We start from the raw sequence: 25,243 nt of genomic DNA on the forward strand, positions 1-25,243 counted from the left end.
CAGGACATTGACATATATCACAAAGATTGAAGCAGAGAGGATTTTCTATCCAACTGCATGTGCTGTAGCACCCAGTTAAACAGAGAATAACCTATTCCTTGGCTGTTCTGGTTAGGAAAGGTTTGGTGCTGTTTGATTTCCTTTTCCCAGTGTCTCAAAGCAAGCTTTTCTCTGCACTTGGCCAAGTGACTTGGTTTTGCCCACTGGAGAAGCCAGTTTTTGATGGGGAGGGGGAGTGGAAATGAGAAAGAGACTTAAAGCTGAACAGCAGCCACCTGACAACCCCGCCCTGGTGGAGCATGGGCCTCCATCTCCTCTGGACTTGGATTCTCCTCACTGGCACTCCAGAGGCCCTGGAAAGGGGAAAATCCCCCACTCCCATATCCCCTGACAGGCTTGGGGACTGGGAGCTGTGTTCCAAGGCCAGCCATCAGGACCACAGGGTGATGGAGACCACTTAGCATGATCTCCTCACTCCTCATTCTACCATCAAGGGGAATCCAAGCCTGGAGAGCACATGAGGCTTTCTCAAGATCACGAAACTGGTTTGCAGCTGGGTCTTGGCTCAGAATCCTTGGACAAAACCAGTGGAATTAGCCAGACGTTCGGTCACCTATAACAGAAGCTTTCCAGAAAGGACCTTCCAAATTAATCCTGGGGGAAAGACAAGTGTTTTAGGAGAAAGTGAAGGAAAGGGTCAGGGGTTCACATAGGAAGAGGAGAGTCAGACATTCTTGCAGGAGGGGTAATGGGCAAAATTTCTTTTTTCTTTGTCTTCTTTTGTTTCAATACTGGGATTGAACTCTCACTTGGCTTTTTTGCTCAAGGCTGATGCTGGACCACTGGAACAGCTCCTCTACCTCTGGCTCTTTGCTAATTCACGGGAGTTAAGAATTCCAGGTACCATTTTGTCTAGGCTGGCTTCCAACTGTAATCCTCACACCCCAGCTTCCTAAATAGCTAGGATTACAGGCGAGAGCCACCAGCCCCAGGCTCCTGGACAGGATTTTAGATCGACAGAAATCCAGGGACAACTTTCACGCTGTCCTCTGGCAGAGGTTGCTGCCCAGGCTTCCAGCTCTTGCTCAGTGCATAGCCCGGTTTATGTACTGAGGTCAGAACAGGAGTCCAGATTCCTGGACCACTCTGGTCCTGTGGAACCATGCTTCCCTCTCAGGAGAAATCCCTAGATTAGGACCCAGCCTGGGCTTACTAGGAGAGAAATCAAATACACTTGGCTTGGCCGGGGCATTCTGCCCACAGCACTAGGCCCCCCGGCTGTGAAGGAGGCACAGGCCGCCTAAGAAACATTTCCCTCACGGTGTATCGCGGGGTGCAAGGAAGTCTGAGCCGAGAGAGAGCACCAGCTCTGGACCAACCTCATTTCGCAGAGAACTGGCCCGGCCTGGCCTTCTCCAGTTTCAGTCGCCGCTCTGGGGGAATCTCCTGCAGGCTGATGCCGTGGTTGCTGGCCCTGCGGGAGGAGGGAGGGCGGTGGCCTCAGGGAAGGGGGCTGTGGGGCTGTGGGGGCGGGGACGTGGGAAGGGCGGGCCCAGTTATCTGGGCGAAGGGGCCTGCCTGGTGTTTTGTGCTGCACCTACCCAGGTTGCAGATCTGGCGGTTTGGGGATGGGCTTTGTGAATCCTAGCTTGCCCACCAGCCAGTACGTGTCCTCAGCGCCCTTGCCCTGAAGAGATCCAAGAGAAGGGGGACTTAGGCGGGCTGGGAGAGCGTGGAGGCCCTCGATGGCCCAGGACGTGAAGGATGCCCCCAGGCGGAGATGAGATGGGGGCGGGGAGCAGGAGGGAGGGCCCGATCTCACCTTCAACTCCGTGCGGCCTCGCAGCTCCATCCGGAAGCCCTGATCCAGAGCACGGAGAATCTTCACGGTGCTCATGTTCACGTGGATGCGGTAAGCTGAGGCGGGGCAAGACGCCCTGAGCCCCCATCTCCATCAGTACCCGCCCACCTGTTCCCCCCCCATACTTCCACACCCCCAAACTCCTCCCACCCCTGTCACACTCACGCAGCCCAGTGGACTCCATCCGTGACGCAGTGTTGACTGTGTCCCCAAACAGGCAGTAGCGTGGCATTGTGAGGCCCACCACGCCCGCCACGCACGGACCTGCGGAGATGGGCGGGGTTGGAGGGATGGTACTCCATCTGGGCCCTTAGCACCCCATACTCTCCACTAGCAGCCCCAATCAACACTCTCAAGCGCATCTTCACCAAGAGAAGCCCCTAACTTGTTCCCAGGACTCCTATACAGGAATCTGGAATGAGGCCCGCACAAAGGAAGACAGGGAGGGCGAGGTACTGTGGGTTACCTGAGTGCAGGCCAATGCGGATGCGCACGGGTACCTCCGGCATATGGCGCATTTGGAAAGAGCCCACTGCGCTGAGGATGTCCAGGGACATGTTGGCAATCTCTGCAGCGTGCCGCTGCCCGTTCCTCTGGGGCAGCCCTGAGGCTACCATGTAGGCATCCCCAATTGTCTCCACCTGGAGATTTTGTCAATTCAGCCCTGAGCACTTTCCCCCTCCCAATACACCTAGAGAGGCCTGAATTGGGATTGTTGTAGTAAGGAGAGCTAAACTGGGATTGTTGCTGACATCGTGGGGAACCAGAGTTTGGGAGTGGGCAAAGATAGAGGTAAGGAAGGCTGAGGAAGAGGACTTAGGCTCGTGGCCTGGGGCTAGTGGCCTGGGGACTGGTGCAGCTGAACTGAAAGGTCAGGTAGTCTTGTTCCTGCCATAAGCCACCTTGTAAACATCGTGGGAACCAATGATGGCATCGAAGAGTGTGTAGAGGTCGTTGAGCAAGTCTACCACTTCAATGGGCTCACTCATGGCCGAGATGGTTGTGAAGCCCACGATGTCACTGAAGTACAGGGTCACTTCCTCAAAGTACTCAGGCTCCACAGACGAACCGGTCTTCAGGGCCTCAGCCACAGATCTGGACATGAGCAAGATAGTGTGTGTGTGTGGGGGGGGGGGGTGTCACTTGAAGGCTGTTCCCAGTCTGGCAGGACTCCAGCTGCCCTCTCCCCTCACCCTTCTCCATGATAGCACGTACGGAGGCAGCATCTGTGTAAGCAGCCGATCTGTCTTCTGCTTTTCCAGCTCTAGCTCTTCTGTGCGCTCCTGGATCAGATCCTCCAAGTTACTAGAGTACTGCTCCAGCATCCTCAGCATTGAGTCAATGATGTTTGTCTTCCGGCCCTTGTTGATGCTCTTGAACTAGGAGGAGGAAGTTGGTAAAGCTGCTATGCCCTCTTCTGGGGCTATATTCTTGAGCACTCCTTCCCCATTCATCTTCTTATCAAATACCTGGAAGTTCTGGCTAAGCGTTTTCAGGTATTATTGGGAGGCACATGGGAAATGAGAGCTCCCAGGAGTCATTGTTTTCAGCTAGGAATTGACAGGGCACTAGAGCCAGTTCAATCTTTGAACTTCCAGGCCAAGGGTCTTTCTATCATAGTAGACCAAACACATACTTGGTTCTTATTCAGTGTTATTTGAATTAAGTATTTCTCCACCCTAAGCACTGCTTGTCAACCCAAAGTTCTCTACAGCCCCGATTCTAGCTCACTCCTTTGCAAAGTCTGCTCCCCCAAATTCCTGGTCCTCAGGCTGTCCCTTAGGGGGTAGCCTAGAAGGCCATGGATCCTGCCTGCCTGTGACCTTCCCAGGGTGCCAAAAAGAATCTAGGATCCCAGTGGCTAGCACAGTCTTTGCCCAATCCCAATCTCTTACCAGGTCAAAGGTGCGGTCTATGGAGGGCCGGAGTTCTGGCTGCTCTGCCCAGCACTGTGTCATCAGCTGGATGCACTCTATGGGCGCCTGGTCCATGGATACTGCGGGCCGGCACAGCGGAGGGGGCCTCCGGACCATCTGAACCACTTCTAGAAGCACAAGGGGACTGTGAGAGCCGGTGCCCCAGAAGAGAAGCTCCTCCTAAGTCTGTCCTAGTTGTTGAAGCCCAGGAAGAGGCACTGACAGAGAGCCCTTTTATTCCTGAAGTTCAGTGCCATGTGGAAAGGGGGTCTCTAGGAGCAATAAGAGGACCCTCAACCTGGGTCTTCTCAGTAAGAGGTGACATTAATAAACATTTATACACAATAAGGGAGGGTTAGGGCGGTCAAGTAGCTTTCTCAACTACTTGATATAGATTTGAATGTGATGAGATTGCTCCCCTACCCCCTCCCGCTCCCCACTGTTATCTCCTTGGGATCTCGGAGAAGCTGGGAGTTCTCCTACTCAGTCCAATGAAGCAGCAAGTTGAATCTAGGATCAGGAGAGGCTCTTGAAAAGAAAAGATCGTCTGATCTGCCTCCGTCTACCTATTCCTTCACGCTTGGCTTCCCACTGCCTTGATGCGGAGACCTCCATTTTAAGGGACCTCTCACCTCATTTTCATCACTGGTATTTGATGAAAAGAATCAGGGGGAAAAGCCAGTCTGACTTGGCTTTGCTCTAACTTCACGACGTGAAAGCGCCAACCACCCGGCCAGAACTCCCCTTACCGTCGGGTGTCAACTCCAGCATGGCGTAGGGGGTGCTGCGGCACACTACCTCCTGCATGATAATGCCCAGACTGAAGATGTCACCGGCCAGAGTGCCCCTGCGCTCCAGGGCTGGGTCCCTGAGCAGCTCCGGGGCTGTCCAGAGCTGATCTGGGGACCACGGGGAAAGGAGCGTGAGCTCACGGAGCAATGTGGGGACGCTGGACAGACTCGTCCGCGCCCAGAAAGCACAGGCTTAGGCCCCTCAGCCCAAGTGTAATCCCGGGAAAGACTACCTGGAATGTAAAGCCATCTCAGAGGAAGCCCCGCCCTCCCGAACGGGCCACGCCCCGCGAGCGAGGCAGTGCCCACGGGTGACTCCGCCCCCTCAGCCTAAACCCGCCAATCAGAGCAGCCCTGAAACCGCGGTGTTTCCCCGCCCCGCGGCCTCCCCCAGGGGCCAGCGGAACGCCTACCCTCCGCGTTGGGAGCCTCGGGCAGCACCCTCTGCGCCTCCAGCAGTCTCCCGTGGCCGTGATCCGTGACCTTGAGCACAAACCTCCCGTCCACCACGCAGTTCCGCGATTTAAGCCGTCCGTGCGCCACGCCGCGATGGTGCAGATATCTCATTCCCTTGGACGGGGTGAGAGGGAGCCTCAATCCCAGCGTGGTTCCCCTGGCCCTCCTCACTTCTCCTCCTTTTCCTTAACACCCTCCCACCCAACCCCTGCAACTCACCTTGATGAGGTCCAAGAGGAGGGAAGACTTGAACATCCAGTCCAGCTTTATGTCTCTCTGGGCAAGGAGATCGTGCAGGGAGCCGCGCGCACAGTGCTCTGAGACTACGGCCAGGATGCCTTCCCCGGGAGCTGCCGGGCCTTCTGTCCCCGCCAGGAAAAGCCCCAGGTAGAGGGCCACATTCTCATGCCGGAGCTCTTGGAGCTGAAGGGGAAAAAAAACTGACAGGCATTTGACAGGCAACGTGTGCGAAGGGCATTATTGAGTATACCCCAGCATGTACACTGGGAACATGGGATTGAAGATGAATGAAATGGTTTATAGAGTATGTAGTGTGCTGGTGAGGGGACTTCTGTATTGGGGGGAATACAATACAGTCGAGAGCCGATCAGGTACCCATCAGGTATTGAACTTGAAGTTATAAGGAATAGACAAATCATAAATGATGACCAGATCCTAGGTTGTTTGGCTTTTTTTTTGCTCAAGGCTGGCACTCTACCACATGAGCCACATTTCCACTTCTGGCAATTTTTGTTTTGTTTTGTAGTTAATTAAAGATAAGAGACACTCAGATTTGTTTGCCTGGGCTAGCTCTGAATCAAAATCCTCAGAACTCAGCCTCCTAAGTAGCTCCAATGCCAGGCACTGTGGTTCACACAATGCCACCAGTGCCTGGCATTGTAACAATCTTTTCAGGGAGAACCAGAAAGAAGCTGACCATCTTCAGAGCACATTCTGTGGACTTGGCTGGGGTGCTTTGCTTATCTATATCATTGTCAAATGCCTCTGAGAGACTCCCACCCTCCCCAAATTAGGGAAGACCAGAATGAGCAGTGAGGGAAGTCATCATAAGGCCACACCCACTAGTCAGGATAGGGAGCCTTCCCAAGCTGGAAAATAAAGGTGCTAGAGGTTGATTAGTGCTTCTAGCTTTTCTTGGATCCACAAAACCAGAAAAAGGCTTCTTTTTATTTAAAACACCAGCTATTAAATGGTTTAGTCTGCTGACTCATATAGGCAGTTCACTGAAGTCAATACTAAGCAGTGACCTTGAACTCCTATGGAGGACTCTGAGAAGCAGGCCAGGAAAAAGGCTGCCTAGTGTTTAGGAGGAAGAGAGACATCAAAGTCGAAAGGACTAGAATAAGCCCATTTATTGCTGCATTGCAACCTTTTCTATTTTATTCAGCCTGGGTCAATACAGCTCGGATTATTCTGCACAAAAAGTATGACAGAAGTTGAAATCGTGTTTAATTCCCTCCCTCCTACCTTTCCTCCTTCCCTCCCTCCCCCCCCCCTCTCTTTGCATGTGTCAGTCCTGGGACTGGAACATGGGGCCTAGGTGCTGCCCCTGTGCTCAGGCTAGTGCCCTACTACCTTGAGAACAACCCCACTCATTTTAATTTTTCTGTCATTCACCCAACAACCAACAAATATCTACTAGGTCTCTCTAATAAGCTGGAAATGCAGAGAAGGGGCACAGGGGAGCCCTCACTCAGCTTGAAGTCCACGAGAGAGGCAGATTAAAAAATGAGGCATCCCACAAATGAACATATAACTTATGTGATTAGTTAGTGCACATATATATTGTGATTAGACCATCAAAGGGAGAGAATGACAGATAAGTTGCTCCAGAATGGAGGAAACACTTAACTGAAACCTACTTCTGTACCCCACTACAAAGAGAAAGTAATGAGGGGGGAATTGATGGCTATCCCATCCTTCATCATGGGTCTGATTCTTACCTTAGAGAAAGCTGTTTTGGTTGCTGGGCGGATAGTTTTGTGATGATCTCCTGGGAATTTCTTTAACCAAACCCAGTCTCCCTGCAGCAGAGAGGAGAGAATTAAGAACTCAGATGTTTGAAGTCCCATGATGCAAGGAACTCTAGAATCTCCTCATTCCACTCTCCTAGAATACATCTTCCATCAGAGAGCCTCACGAATGAGGAGCTCCATGTCTGCCTTTGGAGTGTTGAAGTGAGACAGATGCATACAGTCTGAATGGCAGTCCCCACTGCAGGAGATATGGCCACCAGTAGTCTCACTGAGTGGATTTTCTTTTGTATCATTTGGGGCTACTACTGGGGGCTTGAACTCAGGGCCTTGCACTATTCCTTAGCTTTTGTGCTCAAGGCTAATGCTTACCACTTGAGCCACAGCTCCACTTCTGGCATTTTGCAGGTTAAATGGAGATCAGAGTCTCTCAATTTGCCTGCCCTAGTCAGCTTCAAACCATGATCCTCAGATCTCAGCCTCCTGAGTAGCTAGGATTATAGGCATGAGGCACTGGTACCAGCAAAAGTGAATTGTTACAAAGCCCTCCTCACTGTCCATAGCAACAAGAGAATAGTGTTGGGTGTCTGGGTATTATAAACCAATAGATAGTTTTCCTTTCTGGTTGTGGGCTTTTTTGTCCTCAGCTGTTGGCAGGGCCAGTTCATGGCATGGCACCTGTACAAACATTCAGGGGACCTGAGCTTGGCTTAGTGATCTACTGCTGTCATCAGAATGACCAAGAGGCCACTTGTTCTTATTTTTTTCCTTTGTAAATCATGTAGGTAGAACTACTCATTGGTAAGGAATGTGGACTATAAGACAGTTATTAAAGTTTAGTACTGACTCCAAAAGCATGCATGCCAGTTGTGGGGCTTGAACTCTGGGCCTGGGTACTAGGTGCTGTCCCTGAGCTCTTCAGCTCAAGGCTAGTGCTCTACCACTTGAGCCACAGAGCCACTTCAGATTTTCTGGTGGTTAACTGAGCTAAGAGTCCCACGGCATTCCCTGCCTTGGCTGTTTGAACCAGGATCCTCAGATCTCAGCCTCTTGAGTAGCTATGAGCCACCAGCCCTGGGCCTTTCTTGGACTGGGTTTCTATCCCAACCTGGAGTTTGCAGGGTTTTATATGACCATTTGTTTCCCTTAAGAGTGTGCACCCTCCTTCCTCTGAGCCTGAGAATGCCTCTTCTCTGACCCTCCTAGAGTAGAACAAAGCCTAGCTCTGGGGCAGGCTTACCTCATAAATGCCAATGTTGGTGCTGTCAGGGGGCTGGTTGGGGACACTGTGAATGTCTGACGCACTGTGAGTAGCTAGACTTGATCTACTCCCCTGGGCCACCTGGAGGGCAGAGGTCAATGCAAGGGGTCACAAGTATTCTGAGGTCAAAGTCCTGGATTGAGGTCAGCCTGAGTTTTATGGATTAAAGTGGGGAGATGAAGGAATCTCAGTTACAAAAGGTGATAATGACATGACTCCCCATGTGCACACCACTTTACAGTTGTCTTGGACTTTTACACTGCTCCTGGTAGTCGGTCAGGGGAGGGATGTTGCACATATTGAGGTCCCCAGAGCTCAGACCACAGCCAAAGCTGGAGGCAGAAACTAGGCTTCCCATCTGGGGACAGGAGTGAGGGCTGGCTCAGGCCAGGGACCAAATATGTAGGGAGAAGACAAGTGAGTCCTGGCCCCATTTTCCTGACCTTTCGAGAGCTGCCTCCAAGTGGTTGGAGGAAGGTGATGTCATCCAGAGTCAAGATGATCTTGTTGGGGCCAGAGACCATTTGGATATGAAGAAGCCGGTGCCTGGTGGGGAAAAGAAGTCATCCCCACAAAGAGGACCAAGTTCAGTGAGAAGAGGCCAGCAAGAGATATAAGGGAGAGGGATGCTGTTAGCGCCAAGGAAGTGTATGGGAGGGCAGCTAGAGCCAAAGTAGACATCCCCTGAACTCTGCAAGCTCTCCAAAATCTTTACTCCCTTCCCTAAGAAAAGCTCTTCCTTCCTTCCTTCCTTCCTTCCTTCCTTCCTTCCTTCCTTCCTTCCTTCCTTCCTTCCTTCCTTCTTTTTGTGCTAGTACTAGGGCTTGAGCTCAAGGCCCGGGCACTTTCCCTAAGCTTTTCTTTTTCTCAAGGTTAGGTTTTTACCACTTGAACCACACATCCACTCCCAGGTTTTTGGTAGTTAATTCAAGATAAGAGTCTCAGGGACTTTCCTGCCCAGGCTGGCTTTGAACCCTTATTGTCAGATTTCAGCCTCCTGAGTAGCTAGGGTTATAGGTGTGACCCACAGGTATCTTGCCCTTCTACTTTTGAGTGGATTAAGCCTGCTGTCTTTGCTGCACAGTTTCATTTTTAACAGGTAGAGAGCCTCTGTCACCTCACTCCCCTACTCACCTCACATAATGGGCCAGGAAGGCCCCAGTCAGCCCCATCCCTACCACCAGGAGGAAACCAAGAAAGACTAGGCCTGGCTCCAACCCTGAAGAGACAATGACAGGAGAGACCCTCAGTGCCTTGGCAGGGGAAGACCCCCTTTCCAGGAAGGCCTGCAGCCAGACCAATCCCAGGAGACTCCAGGAAATGGGGGTAGGTGCTGGGAAGAGGGGTTTTGGGGGGTGGTCACAGATTCCTAAAAGAGGGACTCAAAATGCTGAAAACATTTGGGACTGCTCAAGAGAGGGGTCCTGAGCAAGCCAGGTGATGGAGAGCAGTCTGGAAGGGCCTGGGAGCACTACAGGATGAGAGTTCCTTCTTTTTCACAACTCTGTGACTGATCTGTGCTGCCGCGGTGGGAATTGGAGTCCTTTCCCTCACCTCCATTGCAGATAACATCTGGATCGAACCAGCAGGAGGGGTCCGGCCCCGGCCCCGGCCCACCGTGCGGGAAATGCACTGGGGTCCCCACGGAGTGAAGAGACCCCCGAGATGGGTCCAGCATGTATGTGGCAAACAGCCGGTCTCCTGCAGCGTCCGTGTCAAGCAGGACGAAGGAAGGTTCCGCGGCTCCTCCCAGAGCCCCGCAGAAGCCAGGGACTTGAGCATCCCTGATGTGGCGGGCCACGGCTGCTCCGGACACCCAGCCTCCCCCGGCGGCAGCCAGCGCTCCCGCCATGCCCCAGGTCAACAGAAAGACAGCATCATAGATGGTGCCAAACAGCGGGGAGACCTGGAGAAGGAAGAGAAAGCCAGAGTCACAATCCATAAAAGGCTGGGATTCATGGCACCTCACAATTATTTCATTGTACCCTTCAAGCTTTGTGCTTAAGGGCGGTGAGCCCCTTCCTAGTCAGTGACTGCCCTGCCCGCACCCCTCCTCATTGGCTATCACTTCCTTTCTCCCCATTGGCTCCTCTCCTCCTATTGGCTAAGCCACTCAGCCCTTCCCGCCCACAGCTGCTCTTTTCCAGACCTGAGTTCTTCTCAAGATTGTTGGTTCTAGCCGATCCTTTTGTTAGCTTCTGTTTTCTGTCCCCTCCACCGTTTTTTTTTCCTTTTTACCAAAATGGTACCTCTGGGTCTCATTGGATTTATACTATTCCCAGTTCCCATCTCTTAGCATGTCAGGCAATGTGTGACATAAGAGACGTATTGAAAGAGAACCTGGCTCAAAACTTCTCATTTAGTTGGGGACAGTTGAGAAAGTTAAAGGAGTGCAATAAATAATGATAGGGAAACGTGATGGGACTTCAGGGACAGAATTGAGGGGAAGAAAAGAAGGAGGGGGGAGGAGGGGAAGGAGAGTCCCAGAAGTAACCATCCCTTGGGGGATGAATCAGAATGATTCAGGCGGGGAGGAGATCCCAGAAGTAAGTAACTATCCCTTAGAGGATGAATCAGAACCGTACAGGAGGTTGGGCAAGAGAGAGAAAGTAACACTCCTCAGCAGTTGAGAGACAAAAGAGGACAGACACATTTAGGGAACTTAAAGTAGCTCAGTTTGGCTTAAGTTCATAAAAGAGAAGAGAAGCTCAAGTCCTGATAAATAATGTGAGGAGACTTCCATCCATATGGGGCACTGGGGGTCTCTAATCCCAGCTGAAAGAAACTATGCAGAAGCCACTGGGAGACTTCAACTGGGGTGTGATATGGTGGAATGTGTCCAGAGCTCGATCTAGTTATTGGATGGGGAAAGGCCCAAGAATTGAAGCCCAAAAATTGAACTGTTTGGGAGATTATGCTCTGGGATGGGTTAACGATGCTATGGCCTGAACCAGAGCCACTGAGGATGGAGAAAGTGAATGGATTCCAATGAGCTTTCAGAAGTAAAAGTAATATGGCTTGGTGTCTAGATGTGGAACGACAAAGAAGAAGGAATCAGGTGACTCTCTCGGGTCTGACTTGGGCAACTAGTAGTACTAGCAACAACTTACTTTGCTGTTTGTCTTTACTGACAACTAAAGAGGGTTTCTTTCCACTTTTCTTCCCTTCTTTCTCCACTGGCTAGCCCTTCTTATTCTTACAATTCTCATTCTCTCTGCCTCTGTCTCTCTGTCTCTCTGTCTCTGTCTCTCTGTCTCTCCCTGTCTCTCTCTCTGTATCGTTCTCTGTCTCTCTCTGTGTCTGTCTGTCTCTCTCTGTCTCTCTCTCTCCCTCTCCCTCTCCCTCTTCCCCCATTTGTTACCCTAAATCCTCTTGGGGCAGGCTAGGATATTGATGGAGAACATTTCAGTCCCTATAGATCAAAATCTATAATCTCTTTTAGAATAATGGCCTTTGTGTTGGGTAATTTTCTGCTTATGTATCTAAATTTTTCTCTACCTTAATTGTTTCAAACTCCTAGATTGTCTGAACTGAGTTTCTGGAAACTTAGGGAATCCTGGGTACTAGATAGACATTGGAAATTATCTTTAGATTTGGTTATAGGAGCCTCTTGTGTCACCTAGGGACCTTCTGGCACTTAGAAGCTGATAAAGCCCTTGATCTTCAATTGTCTAAATTGTATACCATAGGAAGCCTTGAGGCCCCATAAGACATAGCCCTGACTTATGCATGGAGGGTTGATCTGAGTTCCCCCCTCTTTCCCCGCTCTCTTGAGATCAGCTGTTTATTGTGGATCTGGGAATAGGTCTACTTTGAAACAGACTGAAAATGATGTTGCATTTAGAATTTACTTCCTGGATCTTGCTTCCAGAGCTCTCTTTGCCTACTTCTGAGGCAAGTGCAATACACTAAGATGTCCCCAAGCAAGACCAGAGGAAACTCCAGAAAGAGCTACGGTTCTCTCTTCATGGTCCCGCCCTCCTCCTCACTGGCTCCGCCCTTCTCCCCTTCCTTTGGCTATCTGCTGTCAGCTTTCCTGGCTCTCCTCCCTCTTCGCTGCCCCTCGGGCTGTCTACCTGCTGCAGATCCAGGTCCGAAGGCAACTCGTGCTGCTCTTGCGCCCTGCGCAGGCTGTCCAGCACGCTGCCTCCCGGAGGACAGTGGCGCGTGAGGGTGAGCACCGCGTCGTGGGCCCTGCGGAGCCGGGAGCTGTTGGCGAGTGCGGCCAAGGCCTCCCGGCCTGGGGACAAGGCATAATGGAGGGTGTCGAAGGGCAGGAAGACCAAGGAGCCATCAGCCAGGCCTAGCTCCTCTGCGGCCTCCAGCAGGTAGCGCTGCTCCTCGCCGCCCAGCAGCACCGAGTGCATTGCCATGATCACCACTGCGGACAGAGACAGGGTTCTCTGCGCTGCTGGGTCGGCCTCAGGACGTGCCCAGCTCTCAGCGGCCACTCTGCAGGGGAGCCTACCTCTGACCTGAGGCCCTTCCTGGACCCTCCTCAGGGCCTCGCGTGCTCCAGACAGATCCGAGGATTCCATAGACGTCACCTGGGTGACTGGCAGGCCGCGGGCCCTGAGCGCCTCGGACAGAGCGCGCCCCGCTTCCACCCACAGGTCCTGGGGCGCGGTGATCAGGGCTACGCGCGCCCAGCGGAACGCCCGAAGGAGGACGTAGATGGCCTCAGCCGCAGGGATGACGGCGGGGGCCGTGGTGCCCACCGCCCGCGTCCCCGGGCACCCCCAGGGCACCAGCGCGACCCCAGCCTCTTGGGCCAGTAGCTCTGCTGGGCGGCAGGCTGCGGGGTTCACGGGTCCCACCAGGCCGGAGACGCGGGCCAGCGCGGGGGGCACGGCGCCCAGCGCCCCCGGCGTCCGGCAGGGCTCGGAGAGCAGCGCCACGGCGAAGCGCGGGCCGCCTTCCGGGGCCAGCGCATGGCTCAGGCGCTCGGCAGCAAGACGGGCGGCCAGGGCGGGGCGGGCCCGGGAGAAGATGGGGTCGCAAGCCCAAGGACCCAGCACCCCGACTTTGAACACCGAGGAGAGGGCCGAGTGGGGCGAGAGAAGCAGGAAGAACAGGAGCCTGAGCAGCTGCGTTTCTTTCCGGGGCTGGACGCGCGGGAGGCCACGGGGAGACTCGGTGTTCCGGGCCAAGGCACCGAGCGAGGGGTCGGGAAGGCCACCCTCCAGGCCAGCGCGCACGGTCATTGCCGGCTCCTGTGAACACAGACCTCCCCTAGGGCTCCCCATCCCCCACATACACCTGCAAGCCCACTTCTCAAATCCCAGTTCGCCCAGTTCACCCAGGGGATTATTTCCACGTCCACAGCACCCCCATGGGCCGAATCGGACCATCAGATGGGGCCCAGCGCCAGGGCTGGGCGCCCCTGGCCCTCGCCTGCTCCTAGTTCCCAGCTTGTTTTCTCCTCCTCACTGTCACCGCTGACAGGAGGAGGACTCCTCGACCTCACGCGTAGACCGCACCGGAGTCCTGAGTCTGGCCTAAGACCAGGCCCAGCAGAGGGGCCCTTGCCACTCACCAGAAAGTCCAGGGCTCGGGCCCGGGGCCCGGGTGAGGGGTCACAGGTCGATCCCCCTTCTGTCTGTCCAGCCCAGGGCGGGGGGTGTGGGAACAGCCGGCTGGAGCCCTTAATCTCCCCAAGCTGATTAGGATCCCTAATCAGAGAGGCAGACCAGTGGAGGATGGGAGCTCCCAGTTCACCTCTAGGGTGGCATCTGTCTTACTGCCAGCCTGGCTATGATGAGCTAACTGCATATGGGAGGAAAATAAAATCAGATCCCTACCTCACCGCCATACACACACTCAACTGCAGGCTACAGACAGACACAGAAGAAACAAAGCTTTTAAAATGAGTTCTTTCTCAACTATCCTGGTAAAAGGTGGATGAGATAGGACTTGTCTGTAGATGCTAAAGGTAGGTAGAGTATTTCCCTACAGGTCACTTCTGATTGGAAGAGAACAACCATTGGATAATTATTGTAGGTTTTTTGGGGGGTAGGGGTGGGGGATTGGTGTTCTTGGGGTATCCAGTTTGCAAACATAGAGTTTCTGTTTCCTCATTGGTTAATTTTGGTCATCTGATCAAATGTTGTCGCATTTCTCCATTGTCTAATGATTGCTTTTTCTCTGTCTCTCTTCTAACTCATAAACAGCACCTTAGGGGCTGGGAATGTGGCCTAGCTACACAGACTGCTTCAACTTTTTCCACTTCTCCCACTCAAATAATTGGGCAACTGGAGCTGGGAATGTGGCTTAGCGGTAGAGTGCTTGCCCAGCATGCATGAAGCCCTGGGTTCAATTCCTTAGCACCACATAAACAGAAAATGCTGGAAGGGGTGCTGTGGCTCAAGTGGTAGAGTGCTAGCCTTGAGCAAAAGAAGCTCAGGAACAGTGCTCAGGCCCTGAGTTCAAGCCCCAGGACTGGCAAAGAAAAAGAAAACTTGGGTAACTGACAAAAATGAGACTATGAATGGTAGATTTGATAAAAGTTATCAAGATACAAATTTACAAAGTTAACTTCTCTGTAGTTTGCTTAGAGACTATCCCTATTTTAGGAAATACATACAAGTCTAGTGTTAAATGTTATGCTGTATGTAATCCTCAAATGGTTCAGAAGATATATGTGACATAGATTTCATGTATAGTATATTGGATATATAATAATTTCAAATAAACAAATGAGTAAAAATGTTAACAATAGGTAAATCTGGGTAAAGAGCATAAAAGAACTCTTTGTACTTATTTTTTTGCAACACTGTAAGTTTGAAGTTATTTCCAAATAAAAAGTGACAAAGTTTAAAAAGAGATGCCTTTATTAACTAAGAGTAGGAGTTTTTTAAACACATAAAGTAAAAACCATGAAAAGAAAGATTAATAAATTTTAAAACATTAAAAATGTTAAATGTCAGTAAAAGATGTGGTATTCTTCTCTATTCTTCAAGTACCATCTAAGTTGGAATCTGGCTTAAATGTGGCTTAAAGTGACATCTTTATTGCAGGCAGACAGATGGATGATCTGGTATAGAAATTTAAATCATCACAAATTTTAATTTTAGTAAATTTCTGTAGATAAAAAGAAGTTTGGCCCCCAAAAGAAGCACATAACAAAGAAAACATGAGCTTTAGACTAGAAGGTATTTGTAAAATACTAACAGAGCACATCTCTATCTCTCTACTCATCTAAGTCTATGTTGACCTATAGTTATATTTATATAAAAGATATAGGCTGGGGATATGGCCTAGTGGCAAGAGCGCTTGCCTCATATACCTGAAGCCCTGGGTTTGATTCCCCAGCACCACCTATATAGAAAATGGCCAGAAGTGGCACTGTGGCTCAAGTGGCAGAGTGCTAGCCTTGAGCAAAAAGAAGCCAGGGACAGTGCTCAGGCCCTGAGTCCAAGGCCCAGGACTGGCAAAAAAAAAAAAAAAAAGATATATTATATTAGTGTTAAAAATGGACAAAGAAGCCAGGCACAGGCAGCTTATACCTGTAATCGTAGCTATACAGGAAGCTGAGATCTGAGGATCCCAGTTCAAAGCCAGTCAGGACAGGAAAGTCCTTGGAGATTCTTATCTCCATCAAAAAGCGGAAAGTGGTAGCTCAAGTGGAAGAGTGCTAGCCTTTAGCAAAAAAAAAAAAAAAAAAAAAAAAAAAAAGTTCAGGGGTAGTGTCTAGGTCCTGAGTTCAAGCACCAGGACCAATGCATGCACACACATACATAAATCCTTGTCTTACAATTTGAATTGTAGTGAAGGGTAAAGATGATAAGCAAGATCAAGAGGGAAAAAATATATTCTGTATCATGGAAGTAGAGTTGTGGTTCAAGTGGTAGAGCCTTGAACAACAACAACTAGAAAAACTTATAGGGACAATTCCAGACCCTGAGTTTAAGCCCCAGGATGGGCACAAAAATTAAAAAAAAAATACACACTATATCTAGTAAAACATGGAGATCTGTTAGGTTTTTTGGAGATGCATTGTTGCTATAGGAATTTTTCTGTATGTCTGAAATATTTTACTGAGTAACTAAAAAGTTATTTTTAAATAAAAAATCAAATATCTGACCTATAGTAGAGTCAGTGCTCTCTTGTATAGTCTCACATTCCTTTTTGCATCTTACTCTCAGCTTTTCTTGCTTGGCTTCTTCATTCATGGCTGGTGCTCTGCCACTTGAACCATGCTTCCAGTCTAGCATTTTCTCCTTTATTAGAGATAGAGTCTCATGGACTTTTCAACCTTAGCTGGCTTTGAACCCTGATCCTCACATCTCAGCCTCCTGAATAGCTTGGATTACAGGCGTGAGCCACCTAGCAAGTCCTTTGTTCCTTACTTTCCATGAAGGCCATTTTTCCACATCTTCTTTCTTTTTGTGCAACCTCTTGGAATCATGGAAACTCTTTCAACCCTTTCATTTCTCAGATGAAAATGGAACTCAGAGGCTGATTTGGCTAAGTCAGGAATTCCCCAACTTTCCTCTAGAACTCATTCACCGACAATGTTGATAAAGATAAAGGGCAAAATAATACTAACACTAATATCAATAATAATAATTTGGGCTGGTACTGGGGCCTGGGTGCTGTCCCTTAACGTTTTGACTCAAGGTTGGAGCTATACCACTTGAGCCAGAGCTCCATTTATAGCTTTTTCCTGGATAATTGGACACCAGAGTCTTAGCATTTTTCTGCTCAGACTGGCTTCAAGCCAGGATCCTCACATCTCTACCTTCAGGATAGCTAGGATTACAGGCATGAGCGTGGTGGCAAATTTAAAAAAAAAATCTTTTTGGTAAAATACATGTAAATTATACCATCTTGACAGTTTTTCAGTGTCAAGTTCAGTAACATTAAATGCATCCACACTGGGTGAAGCCAGCACCACTGTCCTCTCCAGAACTTGCTTTGGCATCTCTCCCCATTGAGCACTAGCTCCCTATCTTTCCCTTTCCCCAGTCTGCACAGCGGCCATTCTTCTTCTTGTCTCTATGAGTCTGGTTATTTTAGGTATCTCATGTAACAGCCTCAAATGTTCAACCTCTAATAATCAAGGACATACAAAATAAAATATGTTATTTTCTCATGCTGGTAGTTCAGCTCAGGACCTTGAATCGTTCTCAATTTCCTTGCTCACACCTCCACTCCAGTTTTTTGCTGATTAATTGCACATGAAGTCTCTGGGACATCCCTGCTCCAGCTGGCTTCCTACCACAGTTGTCAGATCTCGGCCTCCTGAGTAGCTAAGGTTATTGGTGTGAGCCACCAGTGCCAAGCTGTCCTTTTCATCTGTTTTATTTCACTTGGCAAGTTTTCAGGTCCACTCCACATTGTGGCATGTATCAGAGTTTCCTTCCTTTTTAAAGGCTGAATTCTATTTCATTGTATCTAAATACCACATTTGTTTATCCAATCATCTCTCCTTGGACACTGGGTAGCTTCTACCTTTTGGCTATGAGAATAATGCTACTATGAACATATAACTCTCTCTTAAGGCCCTACTTTCAGTTCCTTGGGAAATGAAAGTGAAATTCTTGGATCACATCATGATTCTATTTTTTATTGTTTTAAGAGCTGGCATACCGTGTTTTTTTTAAATATAGTAGCTACACCATTTTAAAGTTATATTTCAGGTGTAGAATATTTTTAAGTCTGTCTTTGTCCTCATTCCAGAATTACACAGCCAGAAGCAGCTCCCACACTACCCCTCCCTTTTACGGAAGTTACAGGAGCTTGCTCAAGTTTCTTATCTGTTGCTGGTTAATTTGTGTTGTCTGTAATGTATTGAAACAAAACATACACCCTAGTACAAAGGGTGAGGCCAAATCTTAAAGAAGTAGCCAGCTGGAGTTACCAGAGGGCAGAATTATATTTAAATCCGACAACTATGAACAGCCTGCGAAGCTGTGAGCTCCCACCCGAGAAGGTCTTTCTTAGAAGGAAAGGCAAAATGTCCTTCTTTGGGTAGGTATTCTTGTCGCTCCCTGGGATCGCATAAAAGCACAAGATTTGGAGGAACTGACAGAGGAATTAGCTTCTGCTTGTTGAACCACTATGGCAGTGATTTTTATTTTTCCTGGTGATAATGGGTTTTGAACTCAGAACCTCACATCTGCCCACACTTACCCCTACCACTAAAGCCAACCCACCAGCTATTTCTCATGTGATTATTTTTGAGATAGGGTCTTGCTTTATGCTTCCTTTTGCATTGGTTTTACAGGTGTGTGCCACTGTACTTAGCCTTTGGGTTGAGAATGAATTTTGCAAACATTTTTTTTACCCCCAGGCTGACCCTGAACCATCAACTCCCCTTCAACTTTTCCTCCCAAATAACTAAGATTACAGGCTTTAGCCACTCTAACTGGTTCATTAATAGCTCTGTGTGTGTGTATGTGTGTGTGTGTGTGTGTGTGTGTGTGTGTGTGTATGTATGTATGCACATGTGCGAGTGTTTTATGTGTTTGCTGGTCCGGGGTTTTGAACTCAGAGCCTGGGTGCTGTCCCTGAACTTTTTTGCTCAAGGCTAATGTTCTACCACTTGAGCCACTGCTCCAACTCTGGCTTTTGGTGGTTAATTGGAGATAAGAGTCTCATGGAATTCCTGCCCAGGCTAGCTTTGAACCACAATTTCCTGAGTAGTTAGAATTACAGGCATGAGCCACTGTGACCTGGCTTGTTAGTAGCTTTTTAAAAGGTATACATGAGGGGCTGGGAATATGGCCTAGTGGTAAAGTGCTCACCTCGTTTACATGAAGCCCTGGGTTCAATTCCTCAGCACCACATGTATAGATAAAAGCCAGAAGTGGCACTGTGGCTCAAGTGGTAGAGTGCTAGCCTTGAGCACAAAGAAGCCAGGGACAGTGCTCAGGCCCTGACTCCATGCCCCAGGACTGGCAACAAAAACAAAACAAATAAACAAAAGGTATACACAAGCCAGGTGGGGTGGCTCATGTTTATAAGTGCTAGCTACTCAGTGAAGATTCTGAAGACCAGAGTTCAAAGCTAGATTTGCAATTTTTTCAGGAGATTCCATCTTAACTAATAAAAAACGGCCCATGCCTGTCATCCCAGCCAAATAGGAAGTATAAACAGGAGGGTACAGATCCAGACCTGCCTGGGCATTAAACAGAAGACCAATTAGAAAAATAAAGCAAGAAAGGGCTGAGGAGCCTGTCACCAGGGACTCACGCCTGTAATCTTAACTACTCAGGAGGATATGAGATCTGAGAATCCTGGTTCAAAGCCAGCCCAGGCAGAAGTCTGATTCTTATCCTCAATTAACCAGCAAAAAAGCTGGAAGTGAAGGTATTGCTTTTGTACACAAGCACCCTCCCCCTCCCCCATATACATGAGACTTAGAGTTCAGGGCCAAGTACTCTCACAAATAAAATGGGGGGGGTGGAAAAAGTAGAGAGCTGGGAATATGGCCTAGTGGTAGAGTGCTTGCCTTGTATACTTGAAGCCCTGGGTTTGATTCCTCAGCACCACATATATAGATAAAAACCAGAAGTGGCACTGTGGCTCAAGAGGTAGAGCAAAAAGAAGCCAGGGACAGTGCTCAGGCCCTGAGTCCAAGCCCCAGGACTGGCAAAAAAAAAAAAAAAAAAAAGTAGAACACAACAGAGTAAAGCCTTACTTCCACTTCAGCCCCTGTCACCTCAGTTTCCCCAAAAAGAGAGAGCCACTCACTGTTTGATTTTGTGTATCCTTTGCAGGACCTTCTGCAAACCCAAGCAAAGAAGAATTTCTCTCTCTCTCTCTCTCTCTCTCTCAGCAATACTAGGTATTGAACTCAGGTTCTCAAACTTTTAGCAAGGACTTTACCGCTTGAGCCAGGCCCCTGCCCAAGTCCCTTTGCTTTTTAGTTCATTTTTCAGAGTCTTACATTTTTGCCCAGGCGGCCTTTGTATTCCCTTGCTTCTGGGTAACTGGTGCATTACCACACCCAGCAAGAACTTCTTTTCTTTTATTTTCTTTTTTGCCAGTGTTGGGGCTTGGGACTCAGGGCCTGAGCACTGTCCCTGGCTTCTTTTTGCTCAAGGCTAGCACTCTACCCCTTGAACCACAACACCACTTCTGGCTTTTCCTATATATGTGATGCTGAGGAATCGAACCCAGGGCTTCATGTATATGAGGCGAGCACTTTACCACTAGGCCATATTCCCAGTCCAAGAACTTATTTTCTTATAATTCTATTTTTACATAAACATTAATACTGTTCTGAACTTTGCTATATTATTTCAACATCTCGGAGGTTTTGTTTTTGTTTCATTGGGAGCTGATTATTGAAATGCAGTGTTGAATTGACTGGAACAATCATAGCTTGTTTAACTAATTAGACTTTGCTATGAACAACACTGCTCCAACAAATCACCTTATACAAATCTCATTTATTGTAGGTAGAACACATGTATAGGGTGAATTGCTAGGGTAAATGCACGGTAGTCTGAGGAGATGTTACCCAATTTTCCTCACTTGGGATTATACCAATTTATACTCCCACCTGCAATGACCCAAGTGTCAGTTCCCCATAGGCTGAAGACAGAGCATGTTTTCTGGTTTTGTTTTGCCAGTTCTGAGGCTTGAACTCTGGGCCTAGGCGCTGTCACTGATCTTCTTTTGCTCAAGGCTAGCACTCTACCACTTGCGCCACTTCTGGATTTTTCTGAGTGGTTTACTGCAAATAAGAGTCTAATGGACTTGCCTGCCTGGGCTGACTTTGAACCATGATTCTCCGATCTTAGCTTCCTCAGTAGCTAGGATTGCTGATGTGCGACTCCAGCACCCAGCTTCTTTTCTTTTCTGAGACACATCTTACTCTTTAGTCCAGGCTGGCTTCAAATTCATAATCCTCCTCCCTCTGACTCCAAGTGCTAAGATTATATGTATATACTACTGTGCTGTGCTCCAGAGTGTGTATTCATTTTTTCCAATATTTAGAAAAAGAAAAAATAATCTTTCCATGCTAAGCATCATGATGAAGCTGAAATTTGCATTTTTCTCTGGAGAGTCTGAACATGTAATGGGCTGGCTGCTTTTTCTGAAAGCACAGACTCTTCACTTGGGCCTGCAAAAGTCCAATAGGAATTAAGGACAAGATCATATTTAAACAGCTGTGCTCTCCTGTTGTATGTTGGTAGCATATCCCAATGATTTAGCACCCCAATATTACCTTTCAAGGATGTTGTGTGTCTTGTTTCTCTCTCACACACACCTCTCTCTTCTTCCTTCCATATTTCCTTCCTTTCTTTTTTCTCCATCCTTCCTACCTTCCTCCTTTCCTCTCTCCCTCCTTTCCTTCCTTTCTTTTTTTTTTTTTGACAGTCCTGGGGCTTGAACTCAGGGCCTAGATGCTGTCCCTGAGCTGAGCTTCTTTGAGCTACAGCACCACTTCTGGCTTTTTCTGAGTAGTTTTATTGGAAATAAAAAGTCTCATGGACTTTCCAGCCAGGGCTGCTTTAAACTGCCATCCTAAGATCTCAGCCTCCTGAGATACTAGGATTACAGGCGTGAGCCACCAGCACTCAGATTGTATTTTGTTCCTTTCCTTAAAAACTGGACCTAGAGGGGCTGGGAATATGGCATAGTGGCAAAAGTGCTTGCCTCCTATACATGAAGCCCTGGGTTTGAAGTGCCAGACTTTGAAGTCAGGCCCCATTTTACCACGTGAACCCCATTTTACCACATGAACCCCACTTTAGAATTGAACCCTGAGCCAATCAGATTTGTACCTGTGTCCTAATCTTGCTTGCTTGAACACCTGATTGTTTTAACCTTGTTCTTTGCCTTTATAAGCCCAGTGTAATCACAGCTCGAGGCTCCCTCCTAACCTCCGCTGTGTCGGTGGGTAGGATGAGGCCCGAGTTGCAGCTTGCTTAAATAAAGCCTTGCCTTGCTTTTGCATTTTGGAATGTCTGAGTCTCGGTGGTCTTCTTGGTGGTGGTCTCACGACTTGGCACAACATTTGGGGGCTCGTCTGGGATAGCCCCAGAGACCCCCGAGACCCCAGACTCCGAAGGTAGGAAAACAGCCCTGTTCATTTGTCTTGTCCTGTAATGTGTCTGTTTGTCTGTTTTGCTTTTGCTTATTTCTTGAAGGGGTTGTCAAAGCAGATGCGCTTACTCGGCAATCCTGGGGAGACTGGGGGATGCCCCAGACTCCCCACCCTTAAAGGGGGACCTCTGGAGCCCCGTTTTCAATTTGAGTCCACTCCTTCTGCACCCTTGCAGGAAGGTTGTGTGGGCCAATTTGGGAGATCTCCAGTTTTTCTTGTTCTTGTCCTTGAAGGGGGACCTCTGGAGCCCTGCTTTCAACTTGAGTCCACTCCTTCTGCACCCATGCAGGAGGTTGTGTGGACCAATGTTGGGGTCCATCTTCCCCCCTAGATGGAAGGGGCTTAATGCACCTCCCCCAGCCCTGGGGAATGCGGCCCTGCTACCCCCTCTAGATTGGAATCCAGAGAAACCGGTTGGGCCAACAGCCCTCCAACCTGCCAGCCAGCCGGGCGCCCACCAACCCCGCCCGGGTTCGGTGGGCTCAAGTGACCCAGCCCCTTGGAGGTCAAGTGACAGCTCTTAGCCTATCGGAATCCTGGCCAACCCCCTTCCTTCGGAATCATCTCCCCTTGACCTTCCCTCAATAAAGTTAGTTCGCTCTCAGAAGCCTACTCCGTGGTCTATGTACGCTAGCTCCCAGGGAAGGATAGCAGCCACATTACCACGTAGGTCGAGTGCACGCCAGGCCGGAGTCACCCCTACGTCTCACTCTAACGTACCTGCAGGCCGAGGGTTAGGGGAGAGGACGATACGGAGGGTAATAAGAGAGAAAGAAATAAGCATCTGAGCAGGGTCAGAGAAAGAACCCCAGCAGACCAATTTGGGAAATCTCCAGTTTTTCTTTTTCTTGTTCTTGATCTTGCCTGTATTTTCCTCCTTTTATATTGTTATAGTTGTTTTGTTTTCTGTAGCCTTTTGGACTGAACATCTGATCACAGCTATGGGTAACACTCTATCATGGGAACCTCCATCTAGCCCTCTAGACTTGATTCTAGCTCACTAGAGGGAGGTTAAGGAGATAGCTCAGAACCAGAGTGTGAACATGTTCAAGACTGCAGTATGATGCAAAACTAAGTTTAAGTTTAAATTCAAATGGTCATCAAGTTTGGGCATTACCAAATGCTTTAAAGGATTATTGCATTGTTTTAAAGAGGAACTATAGTTAAAAAATGTTTAATTAAAAAATCAGAGCTAAGTGTCAGAAATTTGGATTTAAAAGGATATATATTAAACTAATGGGGGTAGAAGTAAACTCTCATTAACTCTGTATGTAGGAAGAAATGGGCCAATGTTTCTCACTAATATATTGGAAAGCTGAATGGATAAGTATTTCTAATTCTGTAATTGTAATTCTTGCATTAAAAATTCAAAGATCTTTATGCCATGCAGTAACTGGGACTGAAGGGAAAAAAAGAGGCTCTTTTGAAACAAGCAGCCCGTAGGCAAAGGGCGGCACCTGGTTTCAGAATGCCTGTGAGCTTCAGTTTTTCCGAAGCAGATAAAAGCTAAAGTGTTGTGTTAGTGTTAAAAAGGCTTTGGAAATCAAGAATACATTTCTAGATAAGAAATTTGGGGGACTTGGAGTATGGCCTAGTGGCAAGAGTGCTTGCCTCCTACACATGAAGCTCTCAGTTGGATTTCCCAGCACCACATATATGGAAAACGGCCAGAGGGGGTGCTGTGGCTCAAGTGGCAGAGTGCTAGCCTTGAGCAAGAAGAGGCCAGGGACGGTGCTCAGGCCCTGAGTCCAAGGCCCAGGACTGGCCAAAAAAAAAAAAAAGAAAAGAAATTTGGAAGTAAAATTGTCCTAAATAATTATTGCAAAGTGAGAAAAGGAGAATTATGGCTGCCAAAATGTTTAATTGCCATTCCAGCTTCTTTGTAGGTTTTTTGTAACAGTTTCCAGCAGGCCCACAGAGAAGCACAGGTGATTCCTGCAAGTTTGTCAAGATCTAATACTGGCCCTTAATAAGTTCCAGGTAAGAGAGCATGCTTAAAAACTACTTCTGTGTGGACTACCTTGTTACTTCTAATTGGAGTAAAGTGGCCTCTTGTAAGACTCACTGATCTGAAATCTGCGGTTCGAAGCCAGCCCGGGAAGAGAAAGGTCCCTGTGAGAGACTTGTCTCTAATCAGCCAGCAGAGTGCTGGGAACGGAGTTGTGTGGAGCTCAAAGTGGTAGGGTGCTAGTCTTGAGCTGGAGAGCTGGGGGACAGCGCTCAGGCCCTGAGTCTAAGTCCAGTGGAAAGTCACTCCTCCTGGGACAAAAGTGATGGAGCATCCAGAGGCAGTAAGCCACTGCTTGGATGGCAGAGATGGTGTCAGATCCTAGAGTCACTCCTGTTTGGCCTTTCAAAAGTTAATCAAAGCCGGGAAGTCCTAGAAGAATAGTTCATAAGCATGCCTTTCCAATGCCCATGTCTGTCTACTGGGCAGGAACTTGCCAGTCATCTGTGATAGTGGTTAGTAAGGGTAAGTTTGTCAAATGAGAGGATAGATTAAAATCTCAACCCCCCGCATTTACTCAAAGCTCTGACTGGCAGTAAGAATTTTAAGCTGATACATCTGTTTAGGAAAGAAAGCTTGTAGACCTGAGATTGTGTCCTTATTGAGATCTGTTAAAGGCCTGCAAAGGTAACTTTTTAGGTCATCAGAGATCAGTTCCCCAGCCAGTCAGGAAAATGCTTTTACAAACTAGAATGTTAAAAGGCACAAATTTGTAAACCTGAAGTCACCCATCTGGGCTTCATATTAAAAGAGAGCAAGCATTGGCTGTCAGATGCACGTAGACTGTGCTGAAAATCCCTGTGCCTAAATCAGCCAGACAAGTCAGAGTTCCTGGGAAAAGACTTTAGTAGACCCAGGGCCATGAGCTTTGCCTCCTGTGCCCCAGTATTCCCA

General features: G+C 48.7%; 1 protein-coding gene across 1 annotated transcript; it reads right to left on the reverse strand.

Annotated features, from left to right (window-relative positions):
* Positions 1-552: 552 nt before the first annotated feature.
* Gucy2d (guanylate cyclase 2D, retinal) lies at positions 553-13,483 on the reverse strand. Its single transcript, XM_048366050.1, has 19 exons — positions 12,748-13,483; positions 12,356-12,660; positions 9,834-10,185; positions 9,414-9,498; positions 8,723-8,825; positions 8,259-8,360; positions 6,989-7,069; positions 5,244-5,447; positions 4,982-5,138; positions 4,527-4,676; positions 3,757-3,905; positions 3,077-3,240; positions 2,764-2,956; positions 2,328-2,502; positions 2,027-2,125; positions 1,823-1,917; positions 1,602-1,687; positions 1,380-1,474; positions 553-654 (listed from the first exon to the last, which is right to left on the reverse strand). The coding sequence occupies exons 1-18, from the start codon at positions 13,481-13,483 to the stop codon at positions 1,381-1,383; spliced, it is 3,330 nt and encodes a 1,109-aa protein (XP_048222007.1). The 3' UTR covers positions 553-654; position 1,380.
* Between the last annotated feature and the right edge of the window lie 11,760 nt (positions 13,484-25,243).

Source organism: Perognathus longimembris, chromosome 17 (assembly GCF_023159225.1).
Source record: "Perognathus longimembris pacificus isolate PPM17 chromosome 17, ASM2315922v1, whole genome shotgun sequence".
NCBI classification, from domain to species: Eukaryota; Metazoa; Chordata; class Mammalia; order Rodentia; family Heteromyidae; genus Perognathus; species Perognathus longimembris.

Bases quoted from the DNA above. Each gene is read 5' to 3' on its own strand.
- Gucy2d (XM_048366050.1), bottom strand. From the start codon at position 13,483: ATGACCGTGCGCGCTGGCCTGGAGGGTGGCCTTCCCGACCCCTCGCTC. The intron at 12,661-12,747 runs GTAGGCTCCCCT...CTCTGTCCGCAG, and splicing joins GGAAGGGCCTCAGGTCAGAG to TGGTGATCATGGCAATGCAC. The intron at 8,826-9,413 runs GTGAGTAGGGGA...TTTCCCCACCAG, and splicing joins TTCCTGGCCCATTATGTGAG to GCACCGGCTTCTTCATATCC.